The sequence below is a fragment of the Sinohyriopsis cumingii genome, chromosome 6 (genome assembly GCF_028554795.1).
Source record: "Sinohyriopsis cumingii isolate HCF-2022 chromosome 6, ASM2855479v2, whole genome shotgun sequence".
Taxonomy (NCBI): domain Eukaryota; kingdom Metazoa; phylum Mollusca; class Bivalvia; order Unionida; family Unionidae; genus Sinohyriopsis; species Sinohyriopsis cumingii.
The window spans coordinates 140,642,653-140,662,748 of record NC_142966.1 but is presented as its reverse complement, the minus strand read 5'-3'; the positions used below and the strand labels follow the sequence as shown (position 1 = coordinate 140,662,748).

Below are 20,096 nucleotides of genomic sequence, written 5' to 3'. Positions count from 1 at the left end.
GCCATCTTTCACTCTTTTCTGTTACTTATTTTAAGAGCATGGACTCATAACAGTTTCAGATAATGATTCCTCTCAGAATATAACTGATCAGAACAGAAAATTGTAAGTTCTTTTTTCTCATTTTCACATTGTATTCTAGGGAAATAAATTATTTTACAAAGCTTGCCATCTTTCACTCTTTTCTGTTACTTATTTTAAGAGCATAGACTCATAACAGTTTCAGATAATGATTCCTCTCAGAATATAACTGATCAGAACAGAAAATTATTCTACAGATACTGAACTTAAAGGAGGAATGAATAATTTTGATGACAACAACATTATACTTAAGACCAGGATGTCCATCAAAGGTTTGCTTCTAGAACATTTGACCTTGACCTTGAACTCATATCAGTAAAAAACTTAATTTATTTAAACTTTATTTAAAAACATAAGACACAACAAATGACCAGGATGTGCAGTGGCCATCTTGAAAATCTTGTTATCGCTGCTTTTTAACAGAAAGTCATATTGACTTGCAGTTTTTATAAGAAGACATCTTTTAATATCTGGTTGGTCCCAAATGAAAATGGTGCTGATCAGATGACCATTTATAAATGTTTGTTATTTCTACTCCTCCTGATTGTCAAAATGGGGGTGTCACTAAAGATTTCTTATGATGTCTACTTGATCATTATTGTGTGTGTGTGTGATTTGAAATTTTAACATAGCTTTAACAATTTTTCAGTCATATCGCTACAATGTCTGCAGTATGGCAGTTTATAGTGATGTCTAGCACTGGGGCATCATGCAGCAGGCATGTAGCATGATGTCCCACCCAGTCATATTATCCTGACACCAGGCTGACCAGTCATAACACTAACCTCTTAATGCTGAGCGCCAAGGGAGGCAGCTGTTTGTGCCATTTGTGTAAGTCTTTGGTATGACTTGGCCAGGGATCGAACCCATGACCTCCCGCATCTGAGGTGGACGCTTTAACCACTAGGTCACCGGAGCGGTTGATAATTAATGAAAATGGTGCCAATCTAATGTCCACTATGGCTGTCACAGTGGCCCTCTTCAAAATTTTCTTAGTCCTAGTTCTCCAAAATGAAATGCAATATTGCCATGAGGTTTCCAGAATTCTTACGATGTCTAGATGGTTCTTCCTAAAAATGCTGCTGATCTGATGTCAAATGTGGCTGCCACAGTGGCCTTCTTGAAAATCTTGTTGTTTGCTAATCCTCTTGAATGAAAATTATATTACTTTAGGGTTTTTATGGAAGACTTCATATGATGTATAGTTGGTCCAAGATGAAAATGATGATGATTTGATGACCACTATGGACCGATATGGTGCCCAAGTAGTTAGAACATCCACCTTGGATGAGTGAGGTCACAGGTTCGAATCCCAGCTGAGTCATACCAAATACTTATAAAAATGGTACTAGCAACTGCCTCGCTTAGCTTAGTGTTAGGACTGGTTGGCCTGGTGTCAGGATAATGTGACTGGGTGGGACATCATGCCACATGTCTGTGGCATGATGCCCCAGGGCTAGACATCACTATAAACTGTCATACTGCAGATACTGACTGAAAAATTGTTAGAGCTACATTAAAAATCCAAAATACGCAACACATATCCACTATGGCCATGACAGTGACCATCTAAATAATATTATTAACATTACTCCTTCTGAATGGATGGTCATATCAACATTAGCTGTTTGCTAAACAACTTATGATGTCTAGCCAGTCTTAATGGTGCCATTCAGACATTAAATATGCCTGCCACATTGTCCATCTTGAAAATCTTGTTATCACCATTGCTCTTGAATGAATTGTCATGTCAGCATAGAGTTTTCACTGATCGATTTTTTTTATTTCTAGTAGCCCTAGTTGCCTTTTTCTTAATGGTACCAATCTGACTTATAATATGACTGCCACAATAGCTATCTTGAAAATTACTGCTTTCGCTACTTCTTTTAGATGGATAGTCTTATCATTATGGTGTTTTCACCAAAATACTTTTTGTGATGTCTAGTAGCTTCAGAATTATCCTCCGATACAATGTATTGTTGTATTTTTACCGATTTATGCCACCAATTTTAGCATTGATTTGTGCTGTTTAAGGTTGATTTAATGGGCAGTAACATCCAGGCCTATCTTCATCCAGATGACGTGGAGATGTTTGAGTCCCAATTCACCATGACTGACAACAGCATGAATGTCGTCATTGAAAACCAGTTCACAAGTAGTCATCATCGATGTAAGAATACTTTGCACAAGTCATTCTTCTCAGGATATATACTTGCATACAAGTCAGGTCCAACTGCATTGACCCGGATCTGCCACTGCACCATGTGCAGGCTGATCTAGGTCTGTGCTGTTTTCTAGGAGTAGTCATTAGAACAAACAACACAGACCCTGATCTGTTGTTGCTTTAGGTGATGGCAGATCAGGGTTTAGGTTGTTGCCAGATTGACCTTTACTTACAAGCATGTGCAAACATTAGAGTCAGTGTTATAGTTGATGTCACATTTATTCATGTTGGAACATCCTCCTGATTTGGAATTATTCCATTGCAAATTAAAAATATTAATTACTGACTTAAGGGCAACAGTAATGGTACTTTGTGCCAAACAAAAGAAATAAATATTGCACTAAAAATTAAAGCAAAGCTAATTCCTTATCGGATTGATTCCCTCTTACACAAAAAGTATTTGTGTTAGACCTTGAAAGGAAGTTTGTATTATCTTGAAGTTTGTATCTTGAAGTTTGTATTATCTTGAAGTTTTTATGATCTTCCCTGGCTCTGTATCATTGCCATGCATTATCAGTGCTTTCATCTTTTTCAAAACAGATCAAAAGAATTCAATCAAATTTGACAGGTATCATTCTGGTGTCAGTCTATCACAAGTTTGTGGAAATTATGTCAATTTGCTAACAAATATGGCCACTTTTGAATAAAATTAGAGAAAAAACTTTTAAATGATTTTTAATAAAAACCACTTTGCAGGATGTAACCAAATTAATTGAAGGCATCCAAGTATGACTTGCTTTTAGATTGAACAAATGATGACTATCTACCAATAAATTTGGTTGCCATTACTAATAAAAGAGAACCTTTTAAGTGACTTCATGTGAAAAACACGAATCAACAGAGTTAGACCAGATTTAACAGAAAGCATTATGGAATGAAGGGTTTTGAATTGTTTACAAATGGTGACAATCCACTATCAATACAGCTGCAATTAAATACAAAAATAAAAATAACCATTAAATGACAGCTTGTCAAACTTGCTTAAGAGAATTTGACCAAATTTGATGGAAAGCATCGTGGCTTGCAAACACTGATCAATATAATTTGACAACTTCGACTGAAATCATTCTGACATAAAATCATTCTGACATAAAGTCCATTCAGTTTTGAACAGGTGTTGTTGATGTGCCAACACATTTGAATGAAGGTACAGAAAGACAGAGAAATCTTGAAAACTTTAATTTCCTAACATATACATTCAACTTCATTGTAAGAAATTTCTACAGAAAGGACCATTTGGACTTGTTTGTCTTTGTTCTTGCATTTGCCTGTTAGGCAGATGTCAGGCAGGTAAGTGATCCCAGGCCCTCTTTTGCCTCTTGTTACTTTAGTAATGTCACTTTTCTTCAGTATAATACTCATTTTAATGTTAATTAATGAATTTTCCACTCATGGCATATGGTGCCATTTTGTAAGCTTTAAAAAAGTCTTTAATTAGTAATATACATTCATAGTTAGATAGTTTCTACTTTGAATACATTCCCCAATCACATTAACCTTAGGAATTTAAACCTGCTGCCTCATGAGTCCAGCACTTCTAAACAATGAAAATTCATCTTTTCTCTTTATATCTTATAAAAAAGGGCAATAACTTTGACCCATTGCCTCCTCTTGCCACCGCTAGGTGTCAGCAGATTTTATGCTCTGCTTCCATACAACGACATAGTATGAGACACTTTTCAACAATCCAGATCAAATTTAATCATTAATTTATAAATTTTTTGTTGTGTTTTGTTTTATTTTATTGTTTCAATAAAGCCTGTCAAAGAAAGGCAATAAATACAACAAGTTCAGGTCCAAGGAAGACATAAATGAGTTTGCCTTTTGTGTACAACATATACTTTGTACCATGCAGTGTGTGTACCATATGATTTGAGAGTATGGAATACAGTTTTTGCAAAATTCTACCTTGGCAAAGAAAGAGGGTGACTGACACAGAATTGTAATATTCCCACAGGTAATTACGATATGTTGGGTGAGTGTACTCCCATTTTTAGCGAGCCTTTGTGGCATAAGGCCCCTCCAGCATGCATGAGCATGACCCTTGGGCCTGTAATTCTGGGTGCATTGGGTATTTAACAGATAATTTGATCCATCAAATACTACTGTATCATCTTCCAGAGCCATCCAAGATCATCAAACCAAGCAAGAAAATTATCCAGCCAGTCCAGCCATCTCAGTCAGGGTATCTTACTGAAAGACCCATCCATCTAACCAGGCAAGAAAGCTATCCAGCCAGTCCTGCTGTCTCAGGGTATCTTACTGAAAGACCCATCCATCTAACCAGGCAAGAAAACTCTCCAGCCAGTCCTCCTGTCTCAGTGGATCTTACTGAAAGACCCATCCATCTAACTAGGCATGAAAACTATCCAGCAAGTCCTGCTGCCTCAGTGGATCTTACTGAAAGACCCATCCATCTAACCAGGCAAGAAAGCTATCCAGCCAGTCCTGCTGTCTCAGGGTATCTTACTGAAAGACCCATCCATCTAACTAGGCAAGAAAACTCTCCAGCCAGTCCTGCTGTCTCAGTGGATCTTACTGAAAGACCCATCCATCTAACCAGTCCAATTGATCATCTTTCTACAATGATAATAACTTAATGAGAGATCTTTTTATCTTTCCATGCTCTTTCTATATACAGTAATAATTACATGAATCTTACAAATAGATCCCTTGATCCATTTCACACATAACACATACATTATACCTCCTAGAATCCAAGCCATCTTAGTGTTCAAATTTGACCATCCAGTGTAAATTTGGATTTATTGTTTTGGACAATCATTCTTCTGCAGATTGTATTTTTAAATGTTTTTCCACATTTGAGTGACTTTGTAACCTTTACAGAATTTGTCTATTTAAGGCCATGTCACAAGATGCTGTTGTTAAAATCATATTGTCATTTAGAAGTTATTACTACACTATTTTTGCTTATTCTGTTAGCAATAGGGGTGTTATTAATGAGTTAGTAACATGCTGAATTGCTAATTTATTCTTTGTTTTCTCTTCTTGTCAACTAAATGCACAAAAAATACACAAAGTTCAAAGCAAAGGAAGACAAGCATGTCTCTTGTATGTAATAAGTGTACATTGTCTGTACCATGCAGCATGTGTAATACATGGACAGAAAAAGTTGGGTCTAGATTATTAATGAGTTAGTAACATGCTGAATTGCTAATGTATGCCTTGTTTCCTCTTCTTGTGTCATTTCATTAGAAATATCAACTAAACTTATGAAATGCAAAAGTTCAAAGCAAAAGTCCAGATGGTGTCAAAGGGAAGAAAAGACAAAATATGTAGAGGAAAGATAACATGGATATACTCAGTATACATCCAGAGTCGACCTCAATTGCAAGTTTTCTTGGGGACAATGCATTCCCTTTTCAATGTAAAGTTCATTGCTTGCAATTTCTGACACATTTGGAGGGGTTGTCCCCATAATTTTAGGTTGTCTAATGGGCATAAGTCAGGGCGCATGTTTTTTTTTATATACTGGAGCCATTGAATCCATTTCATAATACAGCCTCGCTGTAATTCGCTTTCAAACTGGCTCAGAATGGGGACTTTTTCGGTTTTTGATAAAATGGTCTGACCAGCTAGGTTTTATGGGAATTTAGTGAGATTTTTCTGTTTAGCTGTACCATCAGTGACATACCCTTACTTTGACAGAGATTTCAATAAGAAATCTTTTCATCCAGCCAGGTTCCTGGAGCAGCTGGTATCGATGATAGCCAGGCTGTCTTCTTTATCACAAGCATCCAAGCTCATCATATGCCTGGCAAACCAGCCAGCTGTCCTGGCAGTGCCAGACATCCCTATGTTCACTGCTTATCCACATGAGAGAGTAAGTGGAATTTTCAATGAGAACAGAATTGAATCATCAATGCTACCTGGTATGGCTTATCCAGAGCTGCAAGTGGAACCAGAGTAGGAATCGACATTCAGTGTGACAAAGCTCCTATAAATCAGCTGTACTCAGATCTGACGAGGGAATGGACTGAATTTAGCTTCAAGGCTGCAGTTGAAATTTATAGGGTGTTGGCAACTTCAGAATGCCCCTTCCACTGCTCAAGACTATCAGCTTAAAGAATTGGTAGATTTCAATGAGGAGGAAGGGGTGCCATCCTTTCAGTTCCTTCCCCAATTGGCTAAAATTAAGGAGATCATTGACCTGTTGTTGGGTAGAATGGGTGACCCAGGGAATTCTAAGGCTTTCTCTTCAGAAAGCCAGGTACCAGCGATATACTCATCTCACTGATACAAAACTCACTCAGATGCCTTTAGTACAGATCTCCCAGCCCTTTACAAAAATCTAGTAGCAGTTCACATGTCCCACACCACTGTTTAATAAAGTGGATAAAAAGATGTGTTTCATGCCATGTCAGAGCTAGTCTGGAATGTAGTCCATATGTGTTCCATTTGATATTTGGCTTCATTGGCAATTTTACAAGTCAGAGACATTCAGCAGTAACTATGCCTGGGAGACAGTGGTCAGGATTGATAGTCACTAACCAAGCAGCTCACCATTCCTTGGCCATTGTATTGACTGCTTCGGCCAACTTAGACCTGATATGATGCATTTCTGTGGTCCATGTCACTCAATCCTTATCATACCCTGGCTTTATGGATGACCCGGTTTGGGTCACCATTACTCTTGGAGGAAACATTTAAGATGTTCGGAGGCAGACACCTCAAGAACTACCTGTCCAACTCATTGCTCAACCCACACTGGTGTTTCTGTGGAAGGATAAGTGGACTTGGAACAAAGGATCTTTTCAGTCAAATGTGCAATTTAGACCCCAGCCTAATGCCAGGAGACAAAATTCTAAACAAGCTAGGTGGTAAATATGCAGAGGCAGTAAGAAACCAAGTTTCTGTGCTGTCAAGCCTTCTAACTCTCAACAGTGACCTTTCCTCACCACCTCCCCCAGACAGCCAACATGTGGTTGGCCACCTCCTGCAGTTTCACACAAACTAGATCACTCTATACCCTCAAAAAAATTGGGCGGTCAGGTTATTTCAGGAAGAGCTTTTTATTTCAATTATCCAACTCCCTCCCCTTTCGTCCTTTCACTTTTCATGAATTTACTGTCAAATTGGGTTAAAGATGCCTTTCTACAGTCCGAGTTACTGTCATCAATAAACAATTGCATCAGTTTTATTCCAGACTTTTTCTTATTTGGAAGATAAATTTTCAAGGTGAGGCTGCACATTGATCTGAGTCACCTCACCCACCGAAATTCAAGATGGGATGAGTATTTCATCAGTCTAGAATATGAATATTTTTACATCCCTATCCACCCAGTGTCAAGGAGATTTCTGTTTTGCTTACCATGACATGGTTTATTGGTTTGAAGTCCTACCCTTTTGCCTCAGCATATGCCCTTGGGTTTTGATGAAGGTTATGGATTGCATTGTCACCCTGTTCTGATTGACATCCTCCAAAAACATACAATAAGTTCTATTCTATTCCAAGGCAGAAATGACCTCTTCTCACTTTTAGAACATCTAGGCTTCCTAGTGAACTTGGAAAAAGTCCAACCTATCACCCATCCCAGCTTTATGTCCTTCTGTGTATGGAGTTTATTACCAACCTGAATCTTTGTATGACTTCCTCGTGTTTGCTTGATCAAGGGATTGTTGCACTCATCTTGTCTGTTTCCAACAGGACTTGGATTTCAACAAGAGACTTCTTGCAACTCTATGGCTTATTCGTTGATCCAGCTCTGCCTTCTATTTATATGCCCCTTACAAATGACGTTGCTAGCACAATGGCACCTCTTTTCACAGTCTTGATCATGCCAAGATACAATCATTCCTGCATCAGTGGTGCAAGCCAGGTTGGCTGACCATGGGGATCCTACTGAAGAAGCTCCAAGAGGAAATAATAGTTTGTACTGTCAACAGTACATACGGTTGTGGTGCCCACCTTTTGCTGTCATCAGCACATGGGAGTCAGGAGGGCGGCCTCTTCACCTCAGTTTTTAGAAATGAAGGCTGTCATCAGTGCCTTTCATCTCTGGAAGGATCAACTCTTAGGCAGTCATGGTCCTCGTTATGTCCAACAACTCTGCGGTTTTGACCTACTTCATCAAACAGGGGAGCCAGATCACCTGACCTGTGTCTTCTCATTTGGCAGTTTCTTCATTGTTGCAATACCTTCCATATCAACAAACAAATCAGACACCTTCCTGGCAGATTCAATGGATTTGCCAACACTATCCAGGATAGGTCAAGTCATTCACATGGAATGGTCTCTTGTGGACATCTGATGATTGATCTCTTTGCAACATGGCAGAATTCCAAGTTGACCACCTTTTTTCTCTCCAGTTTCAGACCCAGAAGCTTGGGCTTTTGACACTCTTGTCAATCACTTGGGAGGGTTGTGTGAATTTTCCTACCCTCACATAGTTCAGAAATGCAAGAATATTTCTGATAGCCCCTCTGAGATGGGACATGTCCTGGGTCTTCAATCCACATGGTCTAGCGATAGATCTGCCCACGATCTGCCAACCTGAATCTTCCCAAGCAACCATGGTCATGGGTGTTCCATCCCTGCCCAGACCATCTTCCTCTTTATGCTTGGCTCTTGTCTGGACAGCTTTGCGAGACAAACAATTTAAACCTTCAGTTGTGGAGAGAATTTTGAGAGCAGGAAGGCCCTCCACTCTGAAGGCTTACAAGGTAGGGACTGGTGGCATATCAATAAGATTGTCCCTCTGAGTGCCTCAGAACAACTGGCTGAATTTTTTCTTGGGGTCTTTGAAGAGAAACTGTTGGCCCCAATTATTATCAGAGACTGTTGCTCCATGATATAAGACAAATTCCAGCATCATGGTAGTTGTGATATTGGAGGTGATAAAGATCTGTTGGATCTTTTAACCACTTTTGATCTCATTTCACCAAAACACTTCACACAGAATAGAATCTCATGGATTTTAACATGGCTCAGTTAAAATAAATTTGAGCCTTTAGCCCACACTTTGCTAAAGCTAGTATCATTCAAAACATGTTTCCTGATAACTTTCAGCATGCAGGGTGAGTGAGTTACATGCCCTTTCCATCATCCTGAACTATCTTCAGTTCAGACCAGATGGTTCGGTGGTATACTTGACACAATCAGGCTTTTAGCCAAAAATAGGTTACTATCTGTGGGCAATCGAAGAATCCTCATTTACTCACTGTTCTATAGACAGGTCAAGAGCAGTGATTCTGCTCAGGAACTCGAGCACTACTTGAAATGAACAAGTTGTGGCAGGTGTGAGCTCCTCTTTCTTCCAGTAAAAGTCAGGCAACAGGATGTCACCTTTCAAGCCCTTGCTTCATGCTTGAAATGGATTATATGCTCAGCATACTCGGTAGTCTCACAAGGTCATTGTCACCTAGTAAAGAGTACCACTCATGACAGTAGAGCAGTATCTGCAAGCCTCACATTCAAACATAACATTTCAATCTGAGATATAGTAGAAACTGTTGGCTGGCATGCAGAGACAACTTTCTCAAGATTTTATCTCAGAGATTTAGCTTTACAGAGGCAAACTTTGAAAATGGTAGGTCCAGTGGCAGTAGCCCAGATGACTACTAGACCCAATTAAAACAATCAACACAGCCTTTCAGCTTTGCTTTATTCACCAGTGAAATTTACTAGGTCAGAAGATTTCAATAATTATCATTTTAACCATATGTAGGGGTCTCAGATCAAGTGATCCTAGGCTGTATTGCTTATGTAATTAGGAAAATGGGTTATTGTTAGAATGGGGAATCCAGCCATCATTCCCTAGAAAGATACCTGAGGTAGTGGTTGAATGCTCAGCATTCCATCCTTCAATGAACTATTCTCCTAATGTTAATGTGATTGGGGAATGTTTTTGAAGGAGAAAGATACTTACCCAATCACATTACTTATAAAACCTCCCAACCACCACATCATGTGAGTTTCTTCATTATGATTTTGCTCAGCTTAAAAACTAGTAACTTCTGGTGGTAGCAGAGGAGGTAGTGGGCAAGAGGTATTGCTCCTTGTTTAGATGAGGTAGACAGGAAAAGACATTTTTTTAACTTTTAGTAAGTCTAGATTTGCGAGGTAGCAGACTTATTTCACTAATGTTAATGATTATGTAAGTATTCTCAGAGAAACACAAGTTACTTTAAAATTTGCTTTCCTGATAAATTTAGATTCAGCATGCAGGGTGAGTGATTTATTTGCACTTTGAGTCTACCTGAATTATCTTTAGTTCAGATTGCATGGTTAAGTGATCCTTGTGATACAACCAGGTTGTGTAGTCAAGAACCAGTTACCATCAGTGGGCAATCGGAGAGTCATCACATGTTCTGTCTTGTTGATAGGTAAGTCAGAAGCAGCAGCCATACAGGGTCCTGTCCTCACCCTCAAGCACTACCGTATATGCTCACTTATAAGCCGACCCCCAAACTGAACAGATATAAACACTGTCCTCACCCTCAAGCACTACTTGAAATGCACAGAGGCAAGTTGGGGATAACTTAAAATGACTCTTTCTCGCCATGAAAGTGGGAAAGCGGGATATCACATCTCAAGTCATATCTTCATGTCTTAAGTGGCTTATACATTTAGTGTACTCAGACATCTGAATAATTAGTTGCCTTATGAGGATTTCTACTCATGAAATTATAACGATCTTTGCGAGTCTCATGTTCAAACACATCTTTTTGATCTAAGACATCACAGAAACTGTTCGCTCACATGCAGTCATCCTTCTTGAAATTCTATCTTGGGGATTTAGTTCCACCTGAATCTGGTGGGTCCTGTGGCCACAGCCGAGATGACCACCAGATCCAATATAACCAACACAGCTTCCTAGCTTTGATAGATTGCCAGTGATTTTTTTAAATTGTATAATGATTTCATTAATCATCTTAATCAGATGGAGCAGTCATGGGTCATAGGTCATGGGTCACAGGACCATATGCTTTAATAGTTTAAGTAGGAGAGTGGGTTATCATTCACATAGGGAATTCAGTCTTTTTTCTTGAGAAGGATAACTGAGGTATAGGTAGGATGTTCAACATTCCCTCCTCCTATTTCCTGATCTCCTGTTCTTAACATGATCAGGGAGGAGTGCATTCAAATGAGAAAGCAAATTTTAGATGTAAATTATGTTTCTCACAGAATACACACCCAATCACATTACTTGAAGATCCTCCTAACCATGCCATTTGGCAAGCATCTTAGTTATTTGCTTAGCTTTAAAACTGGTGACACCTAATGGTGGCAAGGGGAGTAATGTGCAAGAATTATTGCCCTTTGTCCATAGGATTTAGACAGAAAAGAGTAATTTTCGTCTTTTAGTATGGCTGGATTTGGGAGGTAGTAGGCTGATATTCCTAATGTTTCAGTTGTTATAATTTAATCATTATCTTTCATTTCATGTCTTGAAATTTGTACTATCAAAATATTAAAATGTCTTCTGAGTAAAATGGAAAAATTCAGAAAGAAAAATTGTTGATTTGTCTTTTTTTTGGATACAAAACCCACAAAGCAACATGCTCATGAATAATCACCATTATTTTGATTTTCATGACTCATCATTTGAATATGGGATATGAATGGTGCAAGGCATGTATTTGAGAACTCTCCTTTTACACCCTCATTCAGTATTATTTTTTTAAAACTTTTACTTCCAGTCAACACAATGCAGGGCCAGAATCGGACATTCTATGCGCGGTTTGCCAGTAGTTGGAAGAATGATAAGGAGCAGGTGAATTACAAGATGTTACATATCACTGCCAGTTTGCTAGAGGACTCTGAGCACTCAGACGAATCATCTGATGGTAATAATGCTAAGAAACTTTTATATACAAACAGCTCAGTCATTATTTTGATTTTTACAGTCTTGTGTTCTCAATTCACAGTTTCATACTTTTGCCATTAAGATCATCAGATAAGCCATGCTCATATGCATGTTAATGGGTTGAATTATCCCCTGCTGTAGGATCTGTTATTGGGTTGAATTATCCCCTGCTGTAGGATCTGTGTTAATGGGTTGAATTATCCCCTGCTGTAGAATCTGTGTTAATTGGTTGCATTATCCCCAGCTGTAGGATTTGTGTCAATGGGTTGAATTATCCCCTGCTGTAGGATCTGTGTTAATGGGTTGAATTATCCCCTGCCATAGGATCTGTGTTAATGGGTTGAATTATCCCCTGCTGTAGGATCTGTGTTAATGGGTTGAATTATCCCCTGCTGTAGGATCTGTGTTAATGGGTTGAATTATCCCCTGCTGTAGGATCTGTGTTAATGGGTTGAATTATCCCCTGCTGTAGGATCTGTGTTTATGGGTTTAATTATCCCCTGCTGTAGATCTGTGTTGATGGGTTGAATTATCCCATGCACTAGGATCTGTGTGAATGGGTTTAATTATCCTATACTTTAGGATCTGTGTTATTTTGTGAATCTCCAGCTGCTCAGCCTAACATCCATCTGTAAATACTTGTGAAAATGAACTTGACAGTTGTTTTGGCAATCGAGTAACTATTTAGAACAAAGGTATCATTTTTTTCATGAAAGCTGAGATCAGATTTTATGGCATGCTATTGAAGATGCCCTGGTTTCGAATATCGAAGTTGAATATTGAAATCCGATAAGGAGATTAAGCTGATAGTTTCTTTACTCTTGTCCACTTTTTCCTCCTTACGTTCATTAACACTATTTTTCATCTCTTTAGCTTGCAGATTTCAAGATGGAATCATTACAAACAGAAAATCTGCTAAGTAAGTGGACTCAGTGTCCTAATGAGAATAAAATTAAATAAAATCCATAAAACATAAATGGATTTTTTTTATACCAGGCATAATGTATCACTAGGTTAGAGCCTGCACTATTCACACAAATTCATCAGTCCTGTTTTACCAGATTCTTACATGGCCATGCGAGGTCTCTGCCATATGAAATCCTGGCAAAATGCTTCATTTTTGCTGTTACCGATAGAAAGAACTTACTACAGAAACATTTCTGATTATCAGAAGTGATCCAGATTTATTTCTGCAATAGTTCAAACAAATTTCTATGATTGTAAGCTTAAAGATTAAATGATTTCAGAAATATGGCTAGATCATTTCTGATGGTCAGAAGTGTTTTTGTAGTTTCACTTAAACAAATTTTAACTAAAACTGCTTCTGTTGGTGACTTTGAGTGAATAGTGCAGACCCTGACCAAGTGTTACAGCATGCACCAAACTGCTAACATTGTAGATTCAGCCTGCTGTCACATAATCCATTGACAGACCTGGGCCTACACAGCCAGCTGTCACATAATGCATTGACAGATGTGGGCCTACACAGCCAACTGTCACATAATGCAGATCTAGGCCTACCGGTATGCTGCTGTTTATTTTGCCAGAAAATGATGTTTAAAAATGCTGATGCAAGAGGTATTTCTTAATCAGCAAGTGAATGTTCCATGTTTATGTGAAACATGACATGACATCACAGTGATATATATGTAACCTTATCTCATCAGCCAGTCAAATTCTTTTTTCATATTTTTGGAAAGTCTTGTTAGGGCATTCCTAGTAAAACTCATTTACCATCGAGCCCCATGAGATGGCTGGTTCAATGAGACTTTTAAAATCATGTACAAATTGAACAACAGAGGCCCAGATCTGCTGATGCATTATTTGACAGCAGGATGAGTCTACATTGTTAGTAGTTTGGTACATGGTATAGCTGTAAAGAAATTATTTGTTAATAATAAATTAAATTTTAAGATACACACTTGGTGACAACTCTATTTTTGCCTCAGAAGGGTAAAATATTTTAAAAGCAATAATTCATAAAATCATGAACCATACAACCTCAGTTTATACCTTTGTTTGTAGGTGGAAAGAATGTGTGGATGGTTGCGGTATGTCGGCCAGTGAGCCGAGCACTTGATCAGGAGTTGTCCCTGACTATGTCAGAGTTCCAGAAGGACAATGAATGGGTCTCGCAGCACAGTCTGGATGGCAAGATATTGTTTAGTGACAACAGGTATAGCAGTGTTAATCATTAATTTATTATCATTCATGGCATAGTAAATTCATCCTTCAGTGGGGACTGTAGGACTCTTTGTCTCTTCAGAAGAACATCCAGGAATTATTTACAAAAATGCCATTATCTTCAAAATAATACAATTTTATACTCACAAAAAGAATCATATGTATTTGTGCTTTCTAAACCCCTCCTCCCCCCAGTCTTTTCTTCTTTTATGTAAACCCATTCACACAGATCCTAGTGCATTTTTTGTCTCATTTGCCTTCTCTAAAGCATGACATGGTTATTGCTAAGTCGTTCCTGTGTGTGTCTATCCATCTTTTTGTCTGTCTACACCAGTGTATCCCCTAGTGGTGCAAGACTTAGAGCCAAAAAATTCTTTGGTGTCAAAGCTGGTGGTCAGAATGAGTAAAAAACTTTGGTATCAAAACTGGGGGTCAAATAAAAAATTTGGGGGTCTTAGAAGTGCAGATGAGGGTAAAGGGAAACACTGCCTTACACTAGATTAAACTCAATTCAGACTCAGTGTTTAAGTCTTTTAGATGGCTAAATAAATGGTGGGTTTGACAGAAATGGGGTCTTTTGTATTTTCAAAGGCCACTGCTGCAGTGGGGTATCTTGATTTGATCTTGTCTGACTTTACAACTATCTGTCAATTCCTGTCACCACAATAGGAAGATTGCAGAAAAATGCTTTTTGTTGACAAATGAATTTTAAAAGTCATATTTGTATGCATTTTTAGATAACCTAATTAGTTGTTAAGCTATTACAGCATTTTTTTTTACAAATTTGTATGACAGCGATGGGACAAACTGAGTTACCTGTATCTGTCTGTCTGTCTGTCGGTTGATCTCACACTTTGGGTAAGGTCTTGCATTGTCTGTTGGTTGATCTCACACCTTGGGTAAGGTCTTGCATTTAGATCAGTAAGGTAACGTGCAGGGCATCATTGTTATATGAACAAATTACTGCTTGACTTTTGAGACTTTGGTTTTTTAAAATAAAATTTTGTTAGATTAATTAGGAAAAAAAACTTCTGGTCAACAAATGAAATTTGCTATGCATGTTGTTATACATATAATGATAGATAACATGAATTGATTTCCTTGCAGTTTTTCAAATTTTTAAATGTTTTGAAGGGAGTCACGTTAGTGTTGGTAGAGCATCAGTCTTCTAATCTGGGGATCATTGATTTAGTTACTGCTAATGTGTGCCTGAGCCACCTACTGTGGTGTATCCTTGGGAACGGTACTTGGCATCTATTCCTTAGCATGGTATAGCAAAAAATGTGTTAAAAGTCCTGCTAAATCCAACAAAAAACAAAATCAGTTATTGATCTTATTTAGACTTTAACCTTTGGGTCTGCAGTGCGGGTATGTTTATTTTGCAAACACAGTAAATCCTACTCTTTGTCATAGTTCTTAGTTATGGTAAAAGAAATGTAGTATATATACTCTCTTATAAGACAAGTCCAACTACAGACTGCACAGACCCAGATCTGCCATCGCATAATGCACCAGCAGATCTTGGTCTGTGCAATGTGATAGGACTATTTAGTAGAACAAAAACAGAGACCCTGATAGACAGGTGCATTATGCTTTAGCATTTTAGGATGTTTGTTGTTCGCAGTTTGAATCCAACTTATAAGTGAGCATGCATGGTATTGTGTGCATTAGTTGATATCAAAGTCAGTTCAGCTCTCAACTTACTTGCGGTGATAATCCTTAATTAATAAACACATACATGAAATGAATCCATCCAAAACTTTAACATAATTTTAGCAAAATTATTTTAACAATGCCTGGAATAATGATAGGCATCCCCCAACTTGTTAACAAAGTCTGTCACGTAAGCTAACCAGTTTGTGAGCTAATTGTTAATAGTAGAAACAATTATATTTTATGTTGTCTATTGTAATAGATTTGCCAACCAAAAGCCATATATATGTATGTATGTATGTATGTATGTATGTACGTATGTATGTATGTATGTATGTACCTATGTATGTATGTACGTATGTATGTATGTATGCATGTATGTATGTATGTACGTATGTATGAATGTATGTATGTATGTATGTATGTATGTATGTATGTATGTATGTATGTATGCATGCATGCATGCATGCATGCATGCATGTATGTATGTATGTATGTGTGTCTGTATGTATGTATGTATGTATGTATGAATGTATGTACCTATGTATGTATGTAATGGTATTAAAGTTTTGATAAAGAGGGATAAGCTTGGAAATTATTGCTCATGTAAAAATAATTATCATTTTAGGTTTTCCCTTATCACAGGCATTATGTCTAGTGAAACAAGAGGAAAATCACCATATTTGTTTCTTGTCATGGAGGATTTGGATGCTGTAGCCTTAAGTCACTCAAAAAGTAAGTGTCACCTTCACTCACTGTAACACTAGTTTTAGATAACAGTGTTGACAAGAAAATTTCTTGACTTTGAGAAAATGTAGCAGTCAATCCTTTTTAAAATACTTTAACATTTATTATTTTGTTAATGAACTTGCATATCAAAAACAGAATCCTTGCCCTCATCAAATGTAAGAGTCAGTTGAACAAGATTCTGTTTTGACAACTCTAAACTTTGTCAACACCAAAATTTGTCAACTCTAAACTTTGTCAACTTTGTCAACTCTGAGCTTTGTCATCTTGTTCTGATTGGAGAACACTTTATGTTTCTGTTGGAGAGTGCAAAACTCTTCACTCAAGAAAAGCTTGTGACCTGGATTTTTACTCTTTTGTGACTGGTAATGTTTTGTGTTCAGGTTGGTTTCTTGCGGACAGCTCTTAGTGAGTGGAGTACTCTTCCACCAAAAGCAAGTTGTGACCGATATTCTATGCTTGATTGATTTTAATTATGTTTTCCACAAATTAGTGCCAGCAAATGACCCCAATGGGGCCCGATAATGGGGTCATTTAAAAAATTTGGGGTCAATAGTAAAACTTTCAATCTTTTCAGTATATTTTTATCTGCTGAAGTACATGTGCTAGTAACAAATAAGAATATACCAGCATACTTTGTTAGTTTTCATTTACCTTTAATCTGTACACTGTGCTGAATGATGGATGATTTTCATTTACCTTTAATCTGTACACTGTGCTGAATGATGGATGATTTTCATTTACCTTTAATCTGTACACTGTGCTGAATGATGGATGATTTTCATTTATCTTTAATCTGTACACTGTGCTGAATGATGGATGATTTTCATTTACCTTTAATCTGTACACTGTGCTGAATGATGGATGATTTTCATTTATCTTTAATCTGTACACTGTGCTGAATGATGGATGATTTTCAGGGCCTGCTTGACAGGATTCTAATCAATGATCATTCAACAGACACCATATACAGTTTAAAGACAAATATAAAATCAACTGAACTAATATATATATATATATATATATATATATATATATATATATATATATATATATATATATATATATATATATATATATATTACACAGTACATAGCTCCCATCATTTCATAAACATGTACTTTTCTCATACATAAACTTGTTTTCTTTCTTAAAAGTAAAAAAAGTTACATGTATAAAGTTTGTTATCATTTTTGGGGAAGAAATTTTCTATGAATTCTAATATAAGTTGATCATGGCCTGTAATTTCATATACATGTATTTATCTCACACAAAAAAGTGTTTTCTTCTTAAAAGTACGAAAAATAACATATAATGTTTATTCAGGGATCACGCTAGGCTTCACCAGTGCCACAAATTGTGATTTATTTTCCTTACTGGCAACAAAATATACCATCTTGTGAATTTTTTTCTCCAGACATTGTTGGCTGTTAAAACTTGTATTTACAACTTGGGTTTGGAATGAAGAAATTCAGAGGCATCATGAAAGAAAGCCTAAAACTTGATACAAAATGCACTGGAATTTATATATTGTTAAATAAAATTATTCATTATTCATATTGACTAACCAACTTAACAGTGCATTATATCGTAATCTGCTTATTTTGACATCTGGCCTGAGTACTGTATGCTGTGAGACATCGGCATTGTTTTTTTTTCTTCAATATTACTGGTGATGGAGATCAATTGGACAAAGCACTATCTGATGATGGATCTCTCAGACGAAATAGTATCATATTATCGGCCATGCTGTATAATTAATATATTTATTTTGACTAACTTCCGTATGTGGATGGTAAGTAAAATTCCACTTCTTTTTACTCACAGAATTAAATCCTGCTGAACACTCTTATTTTCTATACTAATCCATCAGAACAGAACAAAACGCCTGTGTGTTCATTGTCTGTTGACCATTTTTGAGAAAATTTCAGATACATGTGTGGAAGGCAGCATCATTCCTCCACCAGAAATGTAAAAAAAAACCCCAAAAAATATTTAAAAAAACAGAAATGGAGATATACTTGCTGGTCTATCTATGCTACCAAGACTAGCTCCAGTCAACCTACTTTTGAAGGCAGGAAAAGTAACTGCTACAGTCAACCAAATAGTGGCTAATTCCTTTTGTTTTTAAAATGTCCCAGAAAAAATAGTTTTGCTGAATCTTCACAGAAAACTGATCACCTTTAAAGCACTGATTGTTCAGTATAAATACCATGCAAATGAAGAAAAAAAATTCAGTCTGAATCAGTGTTCTACAATTATTTTGATGTTGCTGCTGCAATAAAAAACAGACATCTGTTTGGTCCTCCAAAGCTGTCCTTTAGTGGTAACTTCAAAAACACATGCACCCTTCATCAAAGAAAGCCAACTACAATCTTCAGTAGAAGCAGATAGCCTTCCATCAAAGGATGTCAGCACCCAATTTAAATAAAAGCTAGGGAATCTGATAGATTGTTGCTTTTTCCAAAGTGACAAGATTATGTCTGTGTCATTTTTACAGGAAAAAAAAATTATGCCTATGGTTGCTACCAATGCCGGGATAAAATGCAGATGAAATTTCCAATCTTTTGAAATCATAGATATATAGATGTCAAATTAATTGAAGATGGGGTATCTTGCAAAGATGTTTCTTAAACTTTTTAATTTGTTCAGGTTTTCATTTCTCTATCAATAGCCTAATCCCCTGGGTAGCCTCTGCAAGATGATAGCTGTCTCCAGCTGACCAAAATTGGGGCCAATTTAAGTGTATGTACATGTAGCATGTAAACAGCTATAGCCTTGTGCTGCATGTGACAATTGTAGTGAATTATTAAGTGACAAAAGGATATAGATCAAAAGGAAGACTAGCACGTTTTATACATATGTGTTACTTGTGCTTTATAATGGGATGTGAGTCATATAAGTTTATAATCTGTAATAGAATTCATGGATTTAGGGTATACAGGTACATTACATAACGGATTATGGATTGTACTACACAAATGTAAGCTGTCAATATACAAGTGTCTTTCAGACTAGTTTATCTTCATTTAATCAAAAGCACATATTTTTGTGCCCACTGTTATCCCCCTCCTCTACCTCGCCCATCATGTTTTAGGTAAATATATCGTTTTCTTCAGCTAACTTACTTGGTTGATTATAACATGTTTCAGTCTGTAATATGGTCAAGTTCTATGGACCCCAACTACCATGTTATAGCAGGGTCACACTGTGCATATATATATATATGCACTTTTAATGATCTTGAGGTTGCGGGTTAGAATCCCAGCTGAGTCATACCAAAGACTTATAAAAATGGTCATAACAGCTGCCTCGCTAGGTGCTCAGCATTAAGAGGTTAGTGTTAGGACTGGTTGGCCTAGTGTCAGGTTAATGTGACT

The 20,096-nt window shown here is 37.2% G+C and overlaps 1 protein-coding gene across 1 annotated transcript in view; it reads left to right on the top strand.

The window, feature by feature from the left end:
- Positions 1-20,096, top strand: part of LOC149798128 (uncharacterized) — a 94,126-nt gene that overhangs the window by 53,832 nt on the left and 20,198 nt on the right. Inside the window, exons 6-9 of the mRNA XM_089963218.1 lie at positions 2,113-2,248; positions 11,966-12,112; positions 14,158-14,308; positions 16,598-16,704. Of these exons, the coding sequence (XP_089819344.1) occupies positions 2,113-2,248; positions 11,966-12,112; positions 14,158-14,308; positions 16,598-16,704 (541 nt within the window). The remainder of the gene's footprint in view (positions 1-2,112; positions 2,249-11,965; positions 12,113-14,157; positions 14,309-16,597; positions 16,705-20,096) is intronic.